Source organism: Salvelinus fontinalis, chromosome 8 (genome assembly GCF_029448725.1).
Source record: "Salvelinus fontinalis isolate EN_2023a chromosome 8, ASM2944872v1, whole genome shotgun sequence".
Classification (NCBI taxonomy): domain Eukaryota; kingdom Metazoa; phylum Chordata; class Actinopteri; order Salmoniformes; family Salmonidae; genus Salvelinus; species Salvelinus fontinalis.
In genome coordinates, this window is record NC_074672.1 from 51,831,131 (window position 1) to 51,855,687 (window position 24,557).

General features: G+C 48.5%; 1 protein-coding gene across 2 annotated transcripts in view; it reads right to left on the reverse strand.

Annotated features, from left to right (window-relative positions):
- LOC129861403 (ubiquitin-like modifier-activating enzyme 1) overlaps positions 1-24,557 on the reverse strand; it is an 81,553-nt gene that overhangs the window by 5,555 nt on the left and 51,441 nt on the right. For both annotated transcript variants that reach the window (XM_055932801.1, XM_055932800.1), the window contains 6 exons: positions 24,327-24,391; positions 20,516-20,711; positions 18,411-18,485; positions 14,190-14,379; positions 11,671-11,759; positions 10-102 (listed from right to left, as the gene is read on the reverse strand). In XM_055932801.1, coding sequence (XP_055788776.1) covers positions 10-102; positions 11,671-11,759; positions 14,190-14,379; positions 18,411-18,485; positions 20,516-20,711; positions 24,327-24,391 — 708 coding nt within the window. The remainder of the gene's footprint in view (positions 1-9; positions 103-11,670; positions 11,760-14,189; positions 14,380-18,410; positions 18,486-20,515; positions 20,712-24,326; positions 24,392-24,557) is intronic.

Here is a 24,557-nt window from a genome sequence, read left to right on the forward strand (position 1 = left end):
CGTACACACCTTGTGTCTGTCTGCAGGGGGAATGTTGTAGTTTTCTGCTCTCAGGTTGGAAGCAGCTACAATGAAGTCCATGTGGAAGTTAGAGTCATCATCCTGGAACACAGAGAATACACAGAGTCATCATCCTGGAACACAGAGAATACACAGAGTCATCATCCTGGAACACAGAGAGTCATCATCCTGGAACACAGAGAGTCATCATCCAGGAACACAGAGAGTCATCATCCTGGAACACAGAGAGTCATCATCCTGGAACACACAGAGTCATCATCCTGGAACACACAGAGTCATCATCCTGGAACACACAGAGTCATCATCCTGGAACACACAGAGTCATCATCCTGGAACACACAGAGTCATCATCCTGGAACACACAGAGTCATCATCCTGGAACACACAGAGTCATCATCCTGGAACACACAGAGTCATCATCCTGGAACACACAGAGTCATCATCCTGGAACACACAGAGTCATCATCCTGGAACACACAGAGTCATCATCCTGGAACACACAGAGTCATCATCCTGGAACACACAGAGTCATCATCCTGGAACACACAGAGTCATCATCCTGGAACACACAGAGTCATCATCCTGGAACACACAGAGTCATCATCCTGGAACACACAGAGTCATCATCCTGGAACACACAGAGTCATCATCCTGGAACACACAGAGTCATCATCCTGGAACACACAGAGTCATCATCCTGGAACACACAGAGTCATCATCCTGGAACACACAGAGTCATCATCCTGGAACACACAGAGTCATCATCCTGGAACACACAGAGTCATCATCCTGGAACACACAGAGTCATCATCCTGGAACACACAGAGTCATCATCCTGGAACACACAGAGTCATCATCCTGGAACACACAGAGTCATCATCCTGGAACACACAGAGTCATCATCCTGGAACACACAGAGTCATCATCCTGGAACACACAGAGTCGCAGGCTAATACACCGACAGAAGGGTTGAGAGGAGAACGACAAAAGACCAGAGCTGTGTTCAAATACTCATACTAACCGTACTATTTGTGACGTAAATTGAGTATATACAATGCTTATTGGTCATAGTATGGATATAGTTAGAATGCCAAATGTTCCCGGATGTCATACTAAATCCGCCAAAATACAAAGTATACAAGCAGTGGACACCATGTCCGTGCTTTTTGGGCCCATAATGCAATTCTTCAGAAAATGGGTGTGGTTTCATATTGTTTCCAGATTTGAAGAAAATGGCGGAAAATATGCAGCCGAAGTCAAACGAAAGCCGATTCAAATTCATTGCTTTAAATTATGACAAATGTTGAACAATGTAATCAAGGAATGACTTTTCAAATAAGTTACTTTACACGTTATGTTCGCTGACAATTTGTTAGCTACACTGTCCTTATGAACCACATAGCATATCATTACAGCAGTATGGACCGGTATGTTAGCTAGCTACACTGTCCTTATGAACCACATAGCATATCATTACAGCAGTATGGACCGGTATGTTAGCTAGCTACACTGTCCTTATGAACCACATAGCATATCATTACAGCAGTATGGACCGGTATGTTAGCTAGCTACACTGTCCTTATGAACCACATAGCATATCATTACAGCAGTATGGACCGGTATGTTAGCTACACTGTCCTTATGAACCACATAGCATATCATTACAGCAGTATGGACCGGTATGTTAGCTACACTGTCCTTATGAACCACATAGCATATCATTACAGCAGTATGGACCGGTATGTTAGCTACACTGTCCTTATGAACCACATAGCATATCATTACAGCAGTATGGACCGGTATGTTAGCTACACTGTCCTTATGAACCACATAGCATATCATTACAGCAGTATGGACCGGTATGTTAGCTACACTGTCCTTATGAACCACATAGCATATCATTACAGCAGTATGGACCGGTATGTTAGCTACACTGTCCTTATGAACCACATAGCATATCATTACAGCAGTATGGACCGGTATGTTAGCTACACTGTCCTTATGAACCACATAGCATATCATCACAGCAGTATGGACCGGTATGTTAGCTACGCTGTCCTTATGAACCACATAGCATATCATTACAGCAGTATGGACCGGTATGTTAGCTAGCTACACTGTCCTTATGAACCACATAGCATATCATTACAGCAGTATGGACCGGTATGTTAGCTACACTGTCCTTATGAACCACATAGCATATCATTACAGCAGTATGGACCGGTATGCTAGCTACACTGTCCTTATGAACCACATAGCATATCATTACAGCAGTATGGACCGGTATGTTAGCTACACTGTCCTTATGAACCACATAGCATATCATTACAGCAGTATGGACCGGTATGTTAGCTAGCTACACTGTCCTTATGAACCACATAGCATATCATTACAGCAGTATGGACCGGTATGTTAGCTACACTGTCCTTATGAACCACATAGCATATCATTACAGCAGTATGGACCGGTATGTTAGCTACACTGTCCTTATGAACCACATAGCATATCATTACAGCAGTATGGACCGGTATGTTAGCTACACTGTCCTTATGAACCACATAGCATATCATTACAGCAGTATGGACCGGTATGTTAGCTAGCTACACTGTCCTTATGAACCACATAGCATATCATTACAGCAGTTTGTACCGGTATGTTAGCTAGCTACACTGTCCTTATGAACCACATAGCATATCATTACAGCAGTATGTACCGGTATGTTAGCTACACTGTCCTTACTAACCACATAGCATATCATTACAGCAGTATGGACCGGTATGTTAGCTACACTGTCCTTATGAACCACATAGCATATCATTACAGCAGTATGTACCGGTATGTTAGCTACGCTGTCCTTATGAACCACATAGCATTTCATTACAGCAGTATGTACCGGTATGTTAGCTACACTGTCCTTATGAACCACATAGCATATCACTACAGCAGTATGGACCGGTATGCTAGCTACACTGTCCTTATGAACCACATAGCATATCATTACAGCAGTATGGACCGGTATGTTAGCTAGCTACACTGTCCTTATGAACCACATAGCATATCATTACAGCAGTATGGACCGGTATGTTAGCTACACTGTCCTTATGAACCACATAGCATATCATTACAGCAGTATGGACCGGTATGTTAGCTACACTGTCCTTATGAACCACATAGCATATCATTACAGCAGTATGGACCGGTATGTTAGCTACACTGTCCTTATGAACCACATAGCATATCATTACAGCAGTATGGACCGGTATGTTAGCTACACTGTCCTTATGAACCACATAGCATATCATTACAGCAGTATGGACCGGTATGTTAGCTAGCTACACTGTCCTTATGAACCACATAGCATATCATTACAGCAGTATGGACCGGTATGTTAGCTACACTGTCCTTATAAACCACATAGCATATCATTACAGCAGTATGTACCGGTATGTTAGCTACACTGTCCTTATGAACCACATAGCATATCATTACAGCAGTATGGACCGGTATGTTAGCTAGCTACACTGTCCTTATGAACCACATAACATATCATTACAGCAGTATGGACCGGTATGTTAGCTAGCTACACTGTCCTTATGAACCACATAGCATATCATTACAGCAGTATGTACCGGTATGTTAGCTAGCTACACTGTCCTTATGAACCACATAGCATATCATTACAGCAGTATGGACCGGTATGTTAGCTACACTGTCCTTATGAACCACATAGCATATCATTACAGCAGTATGGACCGGTATGTTAGCTAGCTACACTGTCCTTATGAACCACATAGCATATCATTACAGCAGTATGGACCGGTATGTTAGCTACACTGTCCTTATGAACCACATAGCATATCATTACAGCAGTATGTACCGGTATGTTAGCTAGCTACACTGTCCTTATGAACCACATAGCATATCATTACAGCAGTATGTACCGGTATGTTAGCTACACTGTCCTTATGAACCACATAGCATATCATTACAGCAGTATGGACCGGTATGTTAGCTACACTGTCCTTATGAACCACATAGCATATCATTACAGCAGTATGGACCGGTATGTTAGCTACACTGTCCTTATAAACCACATAGCATATCATTACAGCAGTATGTACCGGTATGTTAGCTACACTGTCCTTATGAACCACATAGCATATCATTACAGCAGTATGGACCGGTATGTTAGCTAGCTACACTGTCCTTATGAACCACATAACATATCATTACAGCAGTATGGACCGGTATGTTAGCTACACTGTCCTTATGAACCTCATAGCATATCATTACAGCAGTATGTACCGGTATGTTAGCTAGCTACACTGTCCTTATGAACCACATAGCATATCATTACAGCAGTATGTACCGGTATGTTAGCTACACTGTCCTTATGAACCACATAGCATATCATTACAGCAGTATGGACCGGTATGTTAGCTAGCTACACTGTCCTTATGAACCACATAGCATATCATTACAGCAGTATGGACCGGTATGTTAGCTAGCTACACTGTCCTTATGAACCACATAGCATATCATTACAGCAGTATGGACCGGTATGTTAGCTACACTGTCCTTATGAACCACATAGCATATCATTACAGCAGTATGGACCGGTATGTTAGCTAGCTACGCTGTCCTTATGAACCACATAGCATATCATTACAGCAGTATGGACCGGTATGTTAGCTACACTGTCCTTATGAACCACATAGCATATCATTACAGCAGTATGGACCGGTATGTTAGCTACACTGTCCTTATGAACCTCATAGCATATCATTACAGCAGTATGTACCGGTATGTTAGCTACACTGTCCTTATGAACCACATAGCATATCATTACAGCAGTATGGACCGGTATGTTAGCTACACTGTCCTTATGAACCACATAGCATATCATTACAGCAGTATGGACCGGTATGTTAGCTAGCTACACTGTCCTTATGAACCACATAGCATATCATTACAGCAGTATGGACCGGTATGTTAGCTAGCTACACTGTCCTTATGAACCACATAGCATATCATTACAGCAGTATGGACCGGTATGTTAGTTAGCTACACTGTCCTTATGAACCACATAGCATATCATTACAGCAGTATGGACCGGTATGTTAGCTACACTGTCCTTATGAACCACATAGCATATCATTAGAGCAGTATGGACCGGTATGTTAGCTAGCTACACTGTCCTTATGAACCACATAGCATATCATTACAGCAGTATGGACCGGTATGTTAGCTAGCTACACTGTCCTTATGAACCACATAGCATATCATTACAGCAGTATGGACCGGTATGTTAGCTACACTGTCCTTATGAACCACATAGCATATCATTACAGCAGTATGGACCGGTATGTTAGCTACACTGTCCTTATGAAACACATAGCATATCATTACAGCAGTATGGACCGGTATGTTAGCTAGCTACGCTGTCCTTATGAACCACATAGCATATCATTACAGCAGTATGGACCGGTATGTTAGCTAGCTACACTGTCCTTATGAACCACATAGCATATCATTACAGCAGTATGTACCGGTATGTTAGCTACACTGTCCTTATGAACCACATAGCATATCATTACAGCAGTATGGACCGGTATGTTAGCTACACTGTCCTTATGAACCACATAGCATATCATTACAGCAGTATGGACCGGTATGTTAGCTACACTGTCCTTATGAACCACATAGCATATCATTACAGCAGTATGGACCGGTATGTTAGCTACACTGTCCTTATGAACCACATAGCATATCATTACAGCAGTATGTACCGGTATGTTAGCTACACTGTCCTTATGAACCACATAGCATATCATTACAGCAGTATGGACCGGTATGTTAGCTAGCTACACTGTCCTTATGAACCACATAGCATATCATTACAGCAGTATGGACCGGTATGTTAGCTAGCTACACTGTCCTTATGAACCACATAGCATATCATTACAGCAGTATGGACCGGTATGTTAGCTACGCTGTCCTTATGAACCACATAGCATATCATTACAGCAGTATGGACCGGTATGTTAGCTACACTGTCCTTATGAACCACATAGCATATCATTACAGCAGTATGGACCGGTATGTTAGCTACACTGTCCTTATGAACCACATAGCATATCATTACAGCAGTATGTACCGGTATGTCAGCTACACTGTCCTTATGAACCACATAGCATATCATTACAGCAGTATGGACCGGTATGTTAGCTACACTGTCCTTATGAACCACATAGCATATCATTACAGCAGTATGGACCGGTATGTTAGCTAGCTACACTGTCCTTATGAACCTCATAGCATATCATTACAGCAGTATGGACCGGTATGTTAGCTACGCTGTCCTTATGAACCACATAGCATATCATTACAGCAGTATGGACCGGTATGTTAGCTAGCTACACTGTCCTTATGAACCACATAGCATATCATTACAGCAGTATGGACCGGTATGTTAGCTACACTGTCCTTATGAACCACATATCATTACAGCAGTATGGACCGGTATGTTAGCTACACTGTCCTTATGAACCACATAGCATATCATTACAGCAGTATGGACCGGTATGTTAGCTACACTGTCCTTATGAACCACATAGCATATCATTACAGCAGTATGGACCGGTATGTTAGCTACACTGTCCTTATGAACCACATAGCATATCATTACAGCAGTATGGACCGGTATGTTAGCTACACTGTCCTTATGAACCACATAGCATATCATTACAGCAGTATGGACCGGTATGTTAGCTACGCTGTCCTTATGAACCACATAGCATATCATTACAGCAGTATGGACCGGTATGTTAGCTAGCTACGCTGTCCTTATGAACCACATAGCATATCATTACAGCAGTATGGACCGGTATGTTAGCTACACTGTCCTTATGAACCACATAGCATATCATTACAGCAGTATGGACCGGTATGTTAGCTAGCTACACTGTCCTTATGAACCACATAGCATATCATTACAGCAGTATGTACCGGTATGTTAGCTACACTGTCCTTATGAACCACATAGCATATCATTACAGCAGTATGGACCGGTATGTTAGCTAGCTACACTGTCCTTATGAACCACATAGCATATCATTACAGCAGTATGGACCGGTATGTTAGCTAGCTACGCTGTCCTTATGAACCACATAGCATATCATTACAGCAGTATGGACCGGTATGTTAGCTAGCTACGCTGTCCTTATGAACCACATAGCATATCATTACAGCAGTATGGACCGGTATGTTAGCTACGCTGTCCTTATGAACCACATAGCATATCATTACAGCAGTATGGACCGGTATGTTAGCTACACTGTCCTTATGAACCACATAGCATATCATTACAGCAGTATGGACCGGTATGTTAGCTACACTGTCCTTATGAACCACATAGCATATCATTACAGCAGTATGGACCGGTATGTTAGCTACACTGTCCTTATGAACCTCATAGCATATCATTACAGCAGTATGGACCGGTATGTTAGCTACACTGTCCTTATGAACCACATAGCATATCATTACAGCAGTATGGACCGGTATGTTAGCTAGCTACACTGTCCTTATGAACCACATAGCATATCATTACAGCAGTATGGACCGGTATGTTAGCTACACTGTCCTTATGAACCACATAGCATATCATTACAGCAGTATGGACCGGTATGTTAGCTAGCTACACTGTCCTTATGAACCACATAGCATATCATTACAGCAGTATGGACCGGTATGTTAGCTACACTGTCCTTATGAACCACATAGCATATCATTACAGCAGTATGGACTGGTATGTTAGCTACACTGTCCTTATGAATCATTACAGCAGTATGGACCAGTATGTTAGCTAGCTACCAGCTCTGCTAGGGCGAGTAAAATGGTCAGAGTGAGGTGTTCTCTCATTTATGTCGAAGTAGCTAACGTGCTAGCTAACTTCCACCAATTAGCTTGGGTGCTTGACTGCCGTTGTGAGGTCAGACACTGGGATCAACCCTACTCCTCCGCCAGAGTCCAGTGTGCTCTCTGAACGCTCCGAGAGCGAAGCGCCCCGAATTTACGAACGGATAATCTGACAACGCTCTGAATTTACAAACGGATAATCCGACAACGCTCTGAATTTACCGACAGACAATCCGACAACGCTCTGAATTTACAATCCGACAACGCTCTGAATTTACAATCCGACAACGCTCTGAATTTACAATCCGACAACGCTCTGAATTTACAATCCGACAACGCTCTGAATTTACAATCCGACAACGCTCTGAATTTACAATCCGACAACGCTCTGAATTTACAATCTGACAACGCTCAGAATTTACAAACGGACAATCAGACAACGTTCTGAATTTACCAACAGACAATCTGACAACGCTCTGAATTTACGAACATCCAGAACACACTCTGGCACTCAAGATTGAATTTACGAACACACCCAAAAACGTAAAATGTCTAACTAGCTTGCAAGAGGTTGCATAGCAACAGCATCAACTTCCGGTAGACCACCGAACAGCTAGTACACTCAACTGCAAGGATACTGTTCCTATACTAAAATGAACTAATAGTATGTAGTATACAGTATCCTAAAATGAACTAATAGTATGTAGTATATATTCATTAAGTATGTAGTATACAGTATATAGTATGGGTATTGGAACACAGCTATGGGCTTGAAAGGTGTTGTAGGTGAGAAGAGCTCGAGAGGGGGTAGAGTAGAGAGAGAGAGAGGGGGTAGAGTAAAGAGAGAGAGAGGGGGTAGAGTAAAGAGAGAGAGAGGGGGTAGAGTAAAGAGAGAGAGGGGGTAGAGTAAAGAGAGAGAGAGGGGATAGAGTAAAGAGAGAGAGAGGGGATAGAGTAAAGAGAGAGAGAGGGGGATAGAGTAAAGAGAGAGAGAGGGGGTAGAGTAAAGAGAGAGAGAGGGGGTAGAATAAAGAGGGGGTAGAATAAAGAGGGGGTAGAGTAAAGAGAGAGTAGAGTAAAGAAAGAGGGGGTAGAGTAAAGAGAGAGTAGAGAGTAGAACAAAGAGAGAGAGGGTAGAATAAAGAGAGAGAGGGTAGAATAAAGAGAGAGAGGGTAGAATAAAGAGAGAGAGGGTAGAATAAAGAGAGAGAGGGTAGAATAAAGAGAGAGAGGGTAGAATAAAGAGAGAGAGGGGGTAGAATAAAGAGAGAGAGAGGGGGTAGAATAAAGAGAGAGAGAGGGGGTAGAATAAAGAGAGAGAGAGGGGGTAGAATAAAGAGAGAGAGGGTAGAATAAAGAGAGAGAGGGTAGAATAAAGAGAGAGAGAGGGGGTAGAATAAAGAGAGAGAGAGGGGGTAGAATAAAGAGAGAGAGAGGGGGTAGAATAAAGAGAGAGAGAGGGGGTAGAATAAAGAGAGAGAGAGGGGGTAGAATAAAGAGAGAGAGAGGGGGTAGAATAAAGAGAGAGAGGGGGTAGAATAAAGAGAGAGAGGGTAGAATAAAGAGAGAGAGGGTAGAATAAAGAGAGAGAGGGTAGAATAAAGAGAGAGGGGGTAGAATAAAGAGAGAGGGGGTAGAATAAAGAGAGAGGGGGTAGAATAAAGAGAGAGAGAGGGGGTAGAATAAAGAGAGAGAGAGGGGGTAGAATAAAGAGAGAGAGAGGGGGTAGAATAAAGAGAGAGAGAGGGGGTAGAATAAAGAGAGAGAGAGGGGGTAGAATAAAGAGAGAGAGAGGGGGTAGAATAAAGAGAGAGAGAGGGGGTAGAGTAAAGAGAGAGAGAGGGGGTAGAGTAAAGAGAGAGAGAGTAGAATAAAGAGAGAGAGTAGAATAAAGAGAGAGGGGGTAGAATAAAGAGGGGGTAGAGTAAAGAGAGAGTAGAGTAAAGAAAGAGGGGGTAGAGTAAAGAGAGAGTAGAGAGTAGAACAAAGAGAGAGAGGGTAGAATAAAGAGAGAGAGGGTAGAATAAAGAGAAAGAGGGTAGAATAAAGAGAGAGAGGGTAGAATAAAGAGAGAGAGGGTAGAATAAAGAGAGAGAGGGTAGAATAAAGAGAGAGAGGGGGTAGAATAAACAGAGAGAGAGGGGGTAGAGTAAAGAGAGAGAGGGGGTAGAATAAAGAGAGAGAGGGTAGAATAAAGAGAGAGGGGGTAGAATAAAGAGAGAGAGAGGGGGTAGAATAAAGAGAGAGAGAGGGGGTAGAATAAAGAGAGAGAGAGGGGGTAGAATAAAGAGAGAGAGTAGAATAAAGAGAGAGGGGGTAGAATAAAGAGAGAGGGGGTAGAATAAAGAGGGGGTAGAGTAAAGAGAGAGTAGAGTAAAGAAAGAGGGGGTAGAGTAAAGAGAGAGTAGAGAGTAGAACAAAGAGAGAGAGGGTAGAATAAAGAGAGAGAGGGTAGAATAAAGAGAAAGAGGGTAGAATAAAGAGAGAGAGGGTAGAATAAAGAGAGAGAGGGTAGAATAAAGAGAGAGAGGGTAGAATAAAGAGAGAGAGGGTAGAATAAAGAGAGAGAGGGGGTAGAATAAAGAGAGAGAGAGGGGGTAGAGTAAAGAGAGAGAGGGGGTAGAGTAAAGAGAGAGAGGGGGTAGAATAAAGAGAGAGAGGGTAGAATAAAGAGAGAGAGGGTAGAATAAAGAGAGAGAGAGGGGGTAGAATAAAGAGAGAGAGAGGGGGTAGAATAAAGAGAGAGAGAGGGGGTAGAATAAAGAGAGAGGGGGTAGAATAAAGAGAGAGGGGGTAGAGTAAAGAGAGAGGGGGTAGAATAAAGAGAGAGAGGGTAGAATAAAGAGAGAGGGGGTAGAATAAAGAGAGAGAGGGGGTAGAATAAAGAGAGAGAGAGGGGGTAGAATAAAGAGAGAGAGAGGGGGTAGAATAAAGAGAGAGAGAGGGGGTAGAATAAAGAGAGAGAGAGGGGGTAGAATAAAGAGAGAGAGTAGAATAAAGAGAGAGGGGGTAGAATAAAGAGGGGGTAGAGTAAAGAGAGAGTAGAGTAAAGAAAGAGGGGGTAGAGTAAAGAGAGAGTAGAGAGTAGAACAAAGAGAGAGAGGGTAGAATAAAGAGAGAGAGGGTAGAATAAAGAGAAAGAGGGTAGAATAAAGAGAGAGAGGGTAGAATAAAGAGAGAGAGGGTAGAATAAAGAGAGAGAGGGTAGAATAAAGAGAGAGAGGGGGTAGAATAAAGAGAGAGAGAGGGGGTAGAGTAAAGAGAGAGAGGGGGTAGAATAAAGAGAGAGAGGGTAGAATAAAGAGAGAGAGGGTAGAATAAAGAGAGAGAGAGGGGGTAGAATAAAGAGAGAGAGAGGGGGTAGAATAAAGAGAGAGAGAGGGGGTAGAATAAAGAGAGAGAGAGGGGGTAGAATAAAGAGAGAGAGGGGGTAGAGTAAAGAGAGAGGGGGTAGAATAAAGAGAGAGAGGGTAGAATAAAGAGAGAGAGGGTAGAATAAAGAGAGAGAGGGTAGAATAAAGAGAGAGGGGGTAGAATAAAGAGAGAGGGGGTAGAATAAAGAGAGAGGGGGTAGAATAAAGAGAGAGAGGGTAGAATAAAGAGAGAGGGGGTAGAATAAAGAGAGAGGGGGTAGAATAAAGAGAGAGAGGGTAGAATAAAGAGAGAGGGGGTAGAATAAAGAGAGAGGGGTAGAATAAAGAGAGAGAGGGTAGAGGGAGAGTTCTATACCTTCTCAAAGTCGATGGCAGTGAGTTTAAAATGAGAAGAAGCTTCGGGTCCAGGCAGCAGAGTCTTCAGTTCCTCCAGCCTGTTGTCATCTATGCAGACACCCCCCCCCCCCCCCCAGACACACACACACACACACACACACACACACACACACACACACACCAGAGAGACACACACACACCAGAGAGAGACACACACACCAGAGAGAGACACACACATCCGAAGGTTAGTCCGACAGGTGTCCATTGGTTGACAGACAGGGAGGCAGGGAAACAGGCCAATGAGACAGGGGCATGTTGTAAAATCATCTCACGTGGCCGGTGACGAGAGGTGGGACCTGTCGTGATAGTTTTTTCTGATGAAACACAAACAGTCTGATCATCTGGGATTCTCTTCCCTCTCAGTTGTCATTTAATACAACACTACACAAGTCCTGAACAAACATGGCTTCTTCCATCCAGTCTGTGGAAGGCTTTCATTCTGTGGCAAATGCATAAATAACAGAGGCTTTCTTAGTTCTACACGCTCCTGCAGACTGCTGCGATGCCTGGCTTAGTTCTACACTCTCCTGCAGACTGCTGTGATGGCTGGCTTAGTTCTACACGCTCCTGCAGACTGCTGCGATGCCTGGTTTAGTTCTACACGCTCCTGCAGACTGCTGTGATGGCTGGCTTAGTTCTACACGCTCCTGCAGACTGCTGCGATGGCTGGCTTAGTTCTACATGCTCCTGCAGACTGCTGTGATGGCTGGCTTAGTTCTACACGCTCCTGCAGACTGCTGTGATGGCTGGCTTAGTTCTACATGCTCCTGCAGACTGCTGCGATGCCTGGTTTAGTTCTACATGCTCCTGCAGACTGCTGTGATGGCTTTCTTAGTTCTACACGCTCCTGCAGACTGCTGTGATGGCTGGCTTAGTTCTACATGCTCCTGCAGACTGCTGCGATGCCTGGCTTAGTTCTACACGCTCCTGCAGACTGCTGCGATGCCTGGTTTAGTTCTACATGCTCCTGCAGACTGCTGCGATGCCTGGTTTAGTTCTACACGCTCCTGCAGACTGCTGCGATGGCTGGCTTAGTTCTACACGCTCCTGCAGACTGCTGTGATGGCTGGCTTAGTTCTACACGCTCCTGCAGACTGCTGTGATGGCTGGCTTAGTTCTACATGCTCCTGCAGACTGCTGTGATGGCTGGCTTAGTTCTACATGCTCCTGCAGACTGCTGCTGCGATGGCTGGCTTAGTTCTACACGCTCCTGCAGACTGCTGCGATGGCTGGCTTAGTTCTACACGCTCCTGCAGACTGCTGCGATGGCTGGCTTAGTTCTACACGCTCCTGCAGACTGCTGCGATGGCTGGCTTAGTTCTACACGCTCCTGCAGACTGCTGCGATGGCTGGCTTAGTTCTACACGCTCCTGCAGACTGCTGCGATGGCTGGCTTAGTTCTACACGCTCCTGCAGACTGCTGCAATGGCTGGCTTAGTTCTACACGCTCCTGCAGACTGCTGCGATGGCTGGCTTAGTTCTACACGCTCCTGCAGACTGCTGCGATGGCTGGCTTAGTTCTACACGCTCCTGCAGACTGCTGCGATGGCTGGCTTAGTTCTACACGCTCCTGCAGACTGCTGCGATGGCTGGCTTAGTTCTACACGCTCCTGCAGACTGCTGCGATGGCTGGCTTAGTTCTATACGCTCCTGCAGACTGCTGCGATGGCTGGCTTAGTTCTACACGCTCCTGCAGACTGCTGCGATGGCTGGCTTAGTTCTACACGCTCCTGCAGACTGCTGCGATGGCTGGCTTAGTTCTACACGCTCCTGCAGACTGCTGCGATGGCTGGCTTAGTTCTACACGCTCCTGCAGACTGCTGCGATGCTTGGCTTAGTTCTACACGCTCCTGCAGACTCTGCTGCGATGGCTGGCTTAGTTCTACACGCTCCTGCAGACTGCTGCGATGGCTGGCTTAGTTCTACACGCTCCTGCAGACTGCTGCGATGGCTGGCTTAGTTCTACACGCTCCTGCAGACTGCTGCGATGGCTGGCTTAGTTCTACACGCTCCTGCAGACTGCTGCGACGGCTGGCTTAGTTCCACACGCTCCTGCCGACTGCTGCGATGCTTGGCTTAGTTCTACACGCTCCTGCAGACTGCTGTGATGGCTGGCTTAGTTCTACACGCTCCTGCAGACTGCTGCGATGGCTGGCTTAGTTCTACACGCTCCTGCAGACTGCTGCGATGCTTGGCTTAGTTCTACACGCTCCTGCAGACTGCTGCGATGGCTGGCTTAGTTCTACACGCTCCTGCAGACTGCTGCGATGCTTGGCTTAGTTCTACACGCTCCTGCAGACTCTGCTGCGATACTTGTCTTAGTTCTACACGCTCCTGCAGACTGCTGCGATGGTTTATACTCATTGGCTTCCGACGTCACTACAGGGAATGATCACCTTAAATGCAACTAGAAGTGTTGACTATAAACATCACTAGACATATAAATGGCCTATATAAATGTAAAAGCCCTCTCCTCACCGACGTTGACATTGGCGCTCTGCAGCTCCTGGTCGGAGACGTGGATCTTGACCCCTGACCTGGGGACGAAGGTGGGCACCGATAGGCTGTCCAGGATCTTAGCCACGCCAACACGGTCGGTAGAGCCCTGCATGCCGTACGACTGGGCAAACAAGTTGGCTCCTGCCATCACATAGTCCATATGGAGGTCCTAGAGAGAGAGAGAGGAGATGGTCTACAACCGTGGACAGGGGGGGAGACGGGGACGTCCTAGAGATATGGAGGTCCTAGAGAGAGAGCGAGAGGAGATGGTCTACAACCGTGGACAGGGGGGGAGACGGGGACGTCCTAGAGATATGGAGGTCCTAGAGAGAGAGAGAGAGGAGATGGTCTACAACCGTGGACAGGGGGGGAGACGGGGACGTCCTAGAGATATGGAGGTCCTAGAGAGAGAGAGAGAGGAGATGGTCTACAACCGTGGACAGGGGGGGAGACGGGGACGTCCTAGAGATATGGAGGTCCTAGAGAGAGCGAGAGGAGATGGTCTACAACCGTGGACAGGGGGGGAGACGGGGACGTCCTAGAGATATGGAGGTCCTAGAGAGAGAGCGAGAGGAGATGGTCTACAACCGTGGACAGGGGGGGAGACGGGGACGTCCTAGAGATATGGAGGTCCTAGAGAGAGAGCGAGAGGAGATGGTCTACAACCGTGGACAGGGGGGGAGACGGGGACGTCCTAGAGATATGGAGGTCCTAGAGAGAGAGACTGTTAGAGGATGTATGAGGGAGAGAACAGGGGGGGAGAAGGGGCTAGGGTAGAGGGGTAGGGTAGGGAGGACAGGGGGGAGAAGGGGCTAGGGTAGAGGGGTAAGGTAGGGAGGACAGGGGGGGAGAAGGGGCTATGGTAGAGGGGTAAGGTAGGGAGGACAGGGGGGGAGAAGGGGCTATGGTAGAGGGGTAAGGTAGGGAGGACAGGGGGGGAGAAGGGGCTAGGGTAGAGGGGTAAGGTAGGGAGGACAGGGGGGGAGAAGGGGCTAGGGTAGAGGGGTAAGGTAGGGAGGACAGGGGGGAGAAGGGGCTAGGGTAGAGGGGTAAGGTAGGGAGGACAGGGGGGAGAAGGGGCTAGGGTAGAGGGGTAAGGTAGGGAGGACAGGGGGGAGAAGGGGCTAGGGTAGAGGGGTAAGGTAGGGAGGACAGGGGGGAGAAGGGGCTAGGGTAGAGGGGTAAGGTAGGGAGGACAGGGGGGAGAAGGGGCTAGGGTAGAGGGGTAAGGTAGGGAGGACAGGGGGGAGAAGGGGCTAGGGTAGAGGGGTAAGGTAGGGAGGACAGGGGGGAGAAGGGGCTAGGGTAGAGGGGTAAGGTAGGGAGGACAGGGGGGGAGAAGGGGCTAGGGTAGAGGGGTAAGGTAGGGAGGAAAGGGGGGAGAAGGGGCTAGGGTAGAGGGGTAAGGTAGGGAGGAAAGGGGGGAGAAGGGGCTAGGGTAGAGGGGTAAGGTAATAGATAGAGGACAGGGGGAGAAGTGGCTAGGGTATAGGGGTAGGGTAGGGAGGAAAGGGGGGAGAAGGGGCTAGGGTAGAGGGGTAAGGTAGGGAGGACAGGGGGGAGAAGGGGCTAGGGTAGAGGGGTAAGGTAGGGAGGACAGGGGGGGAGAAGGGGCTAGGGTAGAGGGGTAAGGTAGGGAGGACAGGGGGGGAGAAGGGGCTAGGGTAGAGGGGTAAGATAGGGAGGACAGGGGGGAGAAGGGGCTAGGGTAGAGGGGTAAGGTAATAGATAGAGGACAGGGGGGAGAAGGGGCTAGGGTAGAGGGGTAAGGTAGGGAGGACGGGGGGGAGAAGGGGCTAGGGTAGAGGGGTAAGGTAGGGAGGACAGGGGGGAGAAGGGGCTAGGGTAGAGGGGTAAGGTAGGGAGGACAGGGGGGAGAAGGGGCTAGGGTAGAGGGGTAAGGTAGGGAGGACAGGGGGGAGAAGGGGCTAGGGTAGAGGGGTAAGGTAGGGAGGACAGGGGGGAGAAGGGGCTAGGGTAGAGGGGTAAGGTAGGGAGGACAGGGGGGAGAAGGGGCTAGGGTAGAGGGGTAAGGTAATAGATAGAGGACAGGGGGGAGAAGGGGCTAGGGTAGAGGGGTAAGGTAGGGAGGACAGGGGGGAGAAGGGGCTAGGGTAGAGGGGTAAGATAGGGAGGACAGGGGGGAGAAGGGGCTAGGGTAGAGGGGTAAGGTAGGGAGGACAGGGGGGAGAAGGGGCTAGGGTAGAGGGGTAAGGTAGGGAGGACAGGGGGGAGAAGGGGCTAGGGTAGAGGGGTAAGGTAGGGAGGACAGGGGGGAGAAGGGGCTAGGGTAGAGGGGTAAGGTAGGGAGGAAAGGGGGGAGAAGGGGCTAGGGTAGAGGGGTAAGGTAATAGATAGAGGACAGGGGGAGAAGTGGCTAGGGTATAGGGGTAGGGTAGGGAGGAAAGGGGGGAGAAGGGGCTAGGGTAGAGGGGTAAGGTAGGGAGGACAGGGGGGAGAAGGGGCTAGGGTAGAGGGGTAAGGTAGGGAGGACGGGGGGGAGAAGGGGCTAGGGTACAGGGGTAAGGTAATAGATAGAGGACAGGGGGGGAGAAGGGGCTAGGGTAGAGGGGTAAGGTAGGGAGGACAGGGGGGAGAAGGGGCTAGGGTAGAGGGGTAAGGTAGGGAGGACAGGGGGGAGAAGGGGCTAGGGTAGAGGGGTAAGGTAATAGATAGAGGACAGGGGGGAGAAGGGGCTAGGGTAGAGGGGTAGGGTAGGGAGGAAAGGGGGGAGAAGGGGCTAGGGTAGAGGGGTAAGGTAATAGATAGAGGAAAGGGGGAGAAGTGGCTAGGGTATAGGGGTAGGGTAGGGAGGACAGGGGGGAGAAGGGGCTAGGGTAGAGGGGTAAGGTAGGGAGGACAGGGGGGGAGAAGGGGCTAGGGTAGAGGGGTAAGGTAGGGAGGACAGGGGGGAGAAGGGGCTAGGGTAGAGGGGTAAGGTAATAGATAGAGGACAGGGGGGAGAAGGGGCTAGGGTAGAGGGGTAAGGTAGGGAGGACAGGGGGGAGAAGGGGCTAGGGTAGAGGGGTAAGATAGGGAGGACAGGGGGGAGAAGGGGCTAGGGTAGAGGGGTAAGGTAGGGAGGACAGGGGGGAGAAGGGGCTAGGGTAGAGGGGTAAGGTAGGGAGGACAGGGGGGAGAAGGGGCTAGGGTAGAGGGGTAAGGTAGGGAGGACAGGGGGGAGAAGGGGCTAGGGTAGAGGGGTAAGGTAGGGAGGAAAGGGGGGAGAAGGGGCTAGGGTAGAGGGGTAAGGTAATAGATAGAGGACAGGGGGAGAAGTGGCTAGGGTATAGGGGTAGGGTAGGGAGGAAAGGGGGGAGAAGGGGCTAGGGTAGAGGGGTAAGGTAGGGAGGACAGGGGGGAGAAGGGGCTAGGGTAGAGGGGTAAGGTAGGGAGGACAGGGGGGGAGAAGGGGCTAGGGTAGAGGGGTAAGGTAGGGAGGACAGGGGGGGAGAAGGGGCTAGGGTAGAGGGGTAAGATAGGGAGGACAGGGGGGAGAAGGGGCTAGGGTAGAGGGGTAAGGTAGGGAGGACAGGGGGGAGAAGGGGCTAGGGTAGAGGGGTAAGGTAATAGATAGAGGACAGGGGGGAGAAGGGGCTAGGGTAGAGGGGTAAGGTAGGGAGGACGGGGGGGAGAAGGGGCTAGGGTAGAGGGGTAAGGTAATAGATAGAGGACAGGGGGGGAGAAGGGGCTAGGGTAGAGGGGTAAGGTAGGGAGGACAGGGGGGAGAAGGGGCTAGGGTAGAGGGGTAAGGTAGGGAGGACAGGGGGGAGAAGGGGCTAGGGTAGAGGGGTAAGGTAATAGATAGAGGACAGGGGGGAGAAGGGGCTAGGGTAGAGGGGTAGGGTAGGGAGGAAAGGGGGGAGAAGGGGCTAGGGTAGAGGGGTAAGGTAATAGATAGAGGAAAGGGGGAGAAGTGGCTAGGGTATAGGGGTAGGGTAGGGAGGAAAGGGGGGAGAAGGGGCTAGGGTAGAGGGGTAAGGTAGGGAGGACAGGGGGGAGAAGGGGCTAGGGTAGAGGGGTAAGGTAGGGAGGACAGGGGGGGAGAAGGGGCTAGGGTAGAGGGGTAAGGTAATAGATAGAGGACAGGGGGGAGAAGGGGCTAGGGTAGAGGGGTAAGGTAATAGATAGAGGACAGGGGGGAGAAGGGGCTAGGGTAGAGGGGTAAGATAGGGAGGACAGGGGGGAGAAAGGACTCACGTTGCTGGTGCTAAACTCCAGAGGGTGAGGACATCTCTTTGGACCGGACCAGAAGGGGGCGCCAGAGCTGGTCAGCTGAGAGAGAAAGTGGAGGAGAGAGAGAGAAAGAAGAGGAGAGAGAGAGAAAGAAGAGGAGAGAGAGAGAAAGTGGAGGAGAGAGAGAGAAAGTGGAGGAGAGAGAGAGAAAGTGGAGGAGAGAGAGAGAAAGTGGAGGAGAGAGAGAGAAAGTGGAGGAGAGAGAGAGAAAGTGGAGGAGAGAGAGAGAAAGTGGAGGAGAGAGAGAGAAAGTGGAGGAGAGAGAGAAAGTGGAGGAGAGAGAGAGAAAGTGGAGGAGAGAGAGAGAAAGTGGAGGAGAGAGAGAGAAAGTGGAGGAGAGAGAGAAAGTGGAGGAGAGAGAGAGAAAGTGGAGGAGAGAGAGAGAAAGTGGAGGAGAGAGAGAAAGTGGAGGAGAGAGAGAGAAAGTGGAGGAGAGAGAGAAAGTGGAGGAGAGAGAGAAAGTGGAGGAGAGAGAGAGAAAGTGGAGGAGAGAGAGAAAGTGGAGGAGAGAGAGAGAAAGTGGAGGAGAGAGAGAGAAAGTGGAGGAGAGAGAGAAAGTGGAGGAGAGAGAGAAAGTGGAGGAGAGAGAGAAAGTGGAGGAGAGAGAGAAAGTGGAGGAGAGAGAGAGAAAGAAGAGGAGAGAGAGAGAAAGAAGAGGAGAGAGAGAGAAAGAAGAGGAGAGAGAGAGAAAGTGGAGGAGAGAGAGAGAAAGTGGAGGAGAGAGAGAGAAAGTGGAGGAGAGAGAGAAAGTGGAGGAGAGAGAGAGAAAGTGGAGGAGAGAGAGAGAAAGTGGAGGAGAGAGAGAGAAAGTGGAGGAGAGAGAGAAAGTGGAGGAGAGAGAGAAAGTGGAGGAGAGAGAGAGAAAGTGGAGGAGAGAGAGAGAAAGTGGAGGAGAGAGAGAAAGTGGAGGAGAGAGAGAGAAAGTGGAGGAGAGAGAGAAAGTGGAGGAGAGAGAGAGAAAGTGGAGGAGAGAGAGAAAGTGGAGGAGAGAGAGAGAAAGTGGAGGAGAGAGAGAGAAAGTGGAGGAGAGAGAGAAAGTGGAGGAGAGAGAGAGAAAGTGGAGGAGAGAGAGAGAAAGTGGAGGAGAGAGAGAAAGTGGAGGAGAGAGAGAAAGTGGAGGAGAGAGAGAGAAAGTGGAGGAGAGAGAGAAAGTGGAGGAGAGAGAGAAAGTGGAGGAGAGAGAGAGAAAGTGGAGGAGAGAGAGAGAAAGTGGAGGAGAGAGAGAAAGTGGAGGAGAGAGAGAGAAAGTGGAGGAGAGAGAGAAAGTGGAGGAGAGAGAGAGAAAGAAGAGGAGAGAGAGAGAAAGAAGAGGAGAGAGAGAGAAAGTGGAGGAGAGAGAGAGAAAGTGGAGGAGAGAGAGAGAAAGTGGAGGAGAGAGAGAAAGTGGAGGAGAGAGAGAGAAAGTGGAGGAGAGAGAGAGAAAGTGGAGGAGAGAGAGAGAAAGTGGAGGAGAGAGAGAGAAAGTGGAGGAGAGAGAGAGAAAGTGGAGGAGAGAGAGAAAGTGGGTGAGAGAAGGAGAGAGCTGATATTAGTCATGTTAACTATATGACTGCACCACCAGTTTGTGTATAAACAATGAGACCTCAAAACATTAAGAACACCTTCCCTAACATTGAGGTTTTTGCCCTCAGAACAGCGTAAATTCATCGCTGTGCTTCCCACAGTTGTGTCAAGTTGTCTGGATGTCCTTCGGGTGGTGAACCATTCTTGATACACATCGGGAAACTGTTGAGCGTAAAAAACCCTGCAGCGTGGCAGTTCTTGACACACTCAAACTGGTGCTCCTGGCACCTACTACCATACCCCGTTCAAAGGCACTTTAGTCTTTTGTCTTGCCCGTTCACCCTCTGAACGACACACATACAATCCATGTCTCAAATGTCTCAAGGCTTAAAAATCCTTCTTTAACCACGTCTCCTCCTCTTCGTCTACACTGATTGAAGAGAATTTAACAGGTGACATCAATAAGGGATCATAGCTTTCACCTGGATTCACCTGGTCAGTCTGTCATGGAAAGAGGTGTTCCTAATGTTCTGTGTACTCCGTGTGTAACAGTTTGTTCTATGCACCTGTTCTGGGGGGAAGTTGTGCAGTAGTTGATGGATGTTGTTGCTGTACTGACACTGCCAGTGGTGACGAGCCCAGGTGACACAGTCGGCCCAGCTGCGAGGGCAGTCGATCACCAAACTCTTATAGACGGCCTCCAACACCTCTAGAGGCTGGGCTCCAGGCAGCTTCAGGGTTCTCTCCAGGAACTTTGCATCACTAGGTTAGGGAAACAGCACCTTAGAACAGCACCAACTACAATGGCTTGCGAAAGTATTCACCCCTTGGCATTTTTATCTATTTTGTTACCTTACAACCTGGAATTAAAACATATTTTGGGGGGTTTGTATCATTTGATTTACACAACATGCCTACCACTGATGCAAAATAGTTTTTATTATATAACAAACAAGAAATAAGACATAAAAACAGAACTTGAGCATGCATAACTATTCACCCCCCCCCAAAGTCAATATTTTGTAGAGCAACATTTTGCAGCAATTACAGCTGCAAGTCTCTTGGGGTGTGTCTCTATAAGCTTGGCACATCTAGCAACTAGGATTGTTGCCCATTCTTCAAGGCAAAACCAAGACATTTAAATGTTTCCCCTTACACCACTCGAGTGTTGCTTTAGCAGTATGCTTAGGGTCATTGTCCTGCTGGAAGGTGAACCTCCGTCCCAGTCTCAAATCTCTGGAAGACAAACAAGTTTTCTGCAAGAATTTCCCTGTATTTAGCGCCATCCATCATTCCTTCAATTCTGACCAGTTTGCCAGTCCCTGCAGATGAAAAACATGCTGCCACCACCATGCTTCACTTTTGGGGATGATGTTCTCGGGGTGATGAGAGATGTTGGGTTTGTGCCAGACCGTGTTCTCCTTGACGACCCTGACCAGAGTACCTTCTTTCATATGTTTGGGGAGTCTCTGTGGTGGTTCTTTTCTTTACTATCAAATGAGATACACGGATCACACCAGTGAGAGTTATACTTCATCTTTAATCACGTATTAATAAGGGAGCAGGTCAATACAACTTATACATATATAAAGTGAATCGATTGAGTGCTCTACGATAATGACGGCTAGTCGACGAATCACGATCAGATGATTCGTTGAGAGCCCCGCCAAGATACACCCCTTTCAACCTACATGGCGAACAACAGATATATAGAATGAGCCACAAGGTTAAGATTTGTATGAAAGATACTTATAATTCACAGCACAGTATCTGCTGTGTCAACAGTTATTTCATTGTACAGACCAGGGTTTGGCCCTGGGGTCATCTCTCATTGTGTACAGACCAGGGTCTGGCCCTGGGGTCATCTCTCATTGCGTAGAGGCCAGGGTCTGCCCCTGGGGTCATCTCTCATTGTGTACAGACCAGGGTCTGGCCCTGGGGTCATCTCTCATTGCGTAGAGGCCAGGGTCTGGCCCTGGGGTCATCTCTCATTGCGTACAGACCAGGGTCTGGCCTGGGGTCATCTCTCATTGCGTACAGACCAGGGTCTGGCCCTGGGGTCATCTCTCATTGCGTACAGACCAGGGTCTGGCCCTGGGGTCATCTCTCATTGCGTACAGACCAGGGTCTGGCCCTGGGGTCATCTCTCATTGCGTACAGACCAGGTTCTGGCCCTGGGGTCATCTCTCATTGCGTACAGACCAGGGTCTGGCCCTGGGGTCATCTCTCATTGCGTACAGACCAGGGTCTGGCCCTGGGGTCATCTCTCATTGCGTACAGACCAGGGTCTGGCCCTGGGGTCATCTCTCATTGCGTACAGACCAGGGTCTGGCCCTGGGGTCATCTCTCATTGCGTACAGACCAGGGTCTGGCCCTGGGGTCATCTCTCATTGCGTACAGACCAGGGTCTGGCCCTGGGGTCATCTCTCATTGCGTACAAACCAGGGTCTGGCCCTGGGGTCATCTCTCATTGCGTACAAACCAGGGTCTGGCCCTGGGGTCATCTCTCATTGCGTACAAACCAGGGTCTGGCCCTGGGGTCATCTCTCATTGCGTACAAACCAGGGTCTGGCCCTGGGGTCATCTCTCATTGCGTACAGACCAGGGTTTGGCCCTGGGGTCATCTCTCATTGCGTACAGACCAGGGTTTGGCCCTGGGGTCATCTCTCATTGCGTACAGACCAGGGTCTGGCCCTGGGGTCATCTCTCATTGCGTAGAGACCAGGGTCTGGCCCTGGGGTCATCTCTCATTGCGTACAGACCAGGGTCTGGCCCTGGGGTCATCTCTCATTGCGTACAGACCAGGGTCTGGCCCTGGGGTCATCTCTCATTGCGTACAGACCAGGGTCTGGCCCTGGGGTCATCTCTCATTGCGTACAGACCAGGGTCTGGCCCTGGGGTCATCTCTCATTGCGTACAGACCAGGGTCTGGCCCTGGGGTCATCTCTCATTGCGTACAGACCAGGGTCTGGCCCTGGGGTCATCTCTCATTGCGTAGAGACCAGGGTCTGGCCCTGGGGTCATCTCTCATTGCGTAGAGACCAGGGTCTGGCCCTGGGGTCATCTCTCATTGCGTAGAGACCAGGGTCTGGCCCTGGGGTCATCTCTCATTGCGTAAAGACCAGGGTTTGGCCCTGGGGTCATCTCTCATTGTGTACAGACCATGGTTTGGCCCTGGGGTCATCTCTCATTGCGTACAGACCAGGGTCTGGGCCCTGGGGTCATCTCTCATTGCGTACAGACCAGGGTCTGGGCCTGGGGTCATCTCTCATTGCGTACAGACCAGGGTCTGGGCCCTGGGGTCATCTCTCCCTGGTACCATAGAGAACAGAAACATTAACTGATGCTCTGGAATGCGGTCTCTTTAGGTTTTATCACCCAAAAGACATAAATCTCCTGTCAGTGTTAAATCTCCCAGCATCCTCAGTAGAGCACAGATGAGCGTTCTAACAACCCCGTATTCTGTTGCACAAAACAGCCATGTGATGCAATAACATCATGATAACATCATCTTGTAATTTTCCACCACATCTCCCAAATGCCTTTTTGCGAACACCATTTCTTTCTTTAAGCAATGGCTTTTTTCCCCTGGCCACTCTTCCGTAAAGCCCGGCTCTGTGGAGTGTACGGCTTAAAGTGGTCCTATGGACAGATACTCCAATCTCCACTGTGGAGCTTTGCAGCTCCCTTCAGGGTTATCTTTGGTCTCTTTGTTGCCTCTCTGATTAATGTCCTCCTTGCTTGGTTCGTGAGTTTTGGTGGGCGGCCCTCTCTTGGCAGGTTTGTTGTGGTGCCATATTCTTTCCATTTTTTAATAATGGATTTAATGGTGCTCCGTGGGATGTTCAAAGTTTCTGATATTGTTTTTATAACCCAACCCTGATCTGTACTTCTCCACAACTTCGTCCCTGACCTGTTTGGAGAGCTCCTTGGTCTTCATGGTGCCACTTGCTTAGTGGTGTTACAGACTCTGGGGCCTTTCAGAACAGGTGTAAATATACTGAGATCATGTGACAGATCACGTGACACTTAAATAAGTCCACCTGTGTGCAAAGTAACTAATGATGTGACTTCTGAAGGTAATTGGTTGCACCAGATCATATGGGCTTCATAGTAAAGGGGGTGAATATATATGCACACACCACTTTTCCATCTTAAAAAATATATATATATATATTTTTTTAAACAAGTTATTTTTTTCATTTCACTTCACTAATTTGGACTATTTTGTTTATGTCCATTAGATGAAATCCAAATAAAAATCCATTTAAATGACAGGTTGTAATGCAACAAAATAGGGACAACGGCAGGGGAGGTGAATAAGGCCCTGTAAGAGCCTTCAGACAGAAAGTGCCTTTCAAAAGGCTGGAGACTCACGTCAGGTACTGCATAGCATTCTCTGATGGCTGTTTAAACAGACCCTCAAACTCATCACGGGCCCACTGGAGAGGAAGGAGACAAGAGAGTTACCACACACTGCATATAGAGGACGGCAGTCCCACAGGTTAGAGTGTGTGTGTGTGTTACCTGCAGAGCGTGTGTGTGTGTCTGTGTTACCTGCAGAGTGTGTGTGTGTGTGTGTGTTACCTGCAGAGCGTGTGTGTGTGT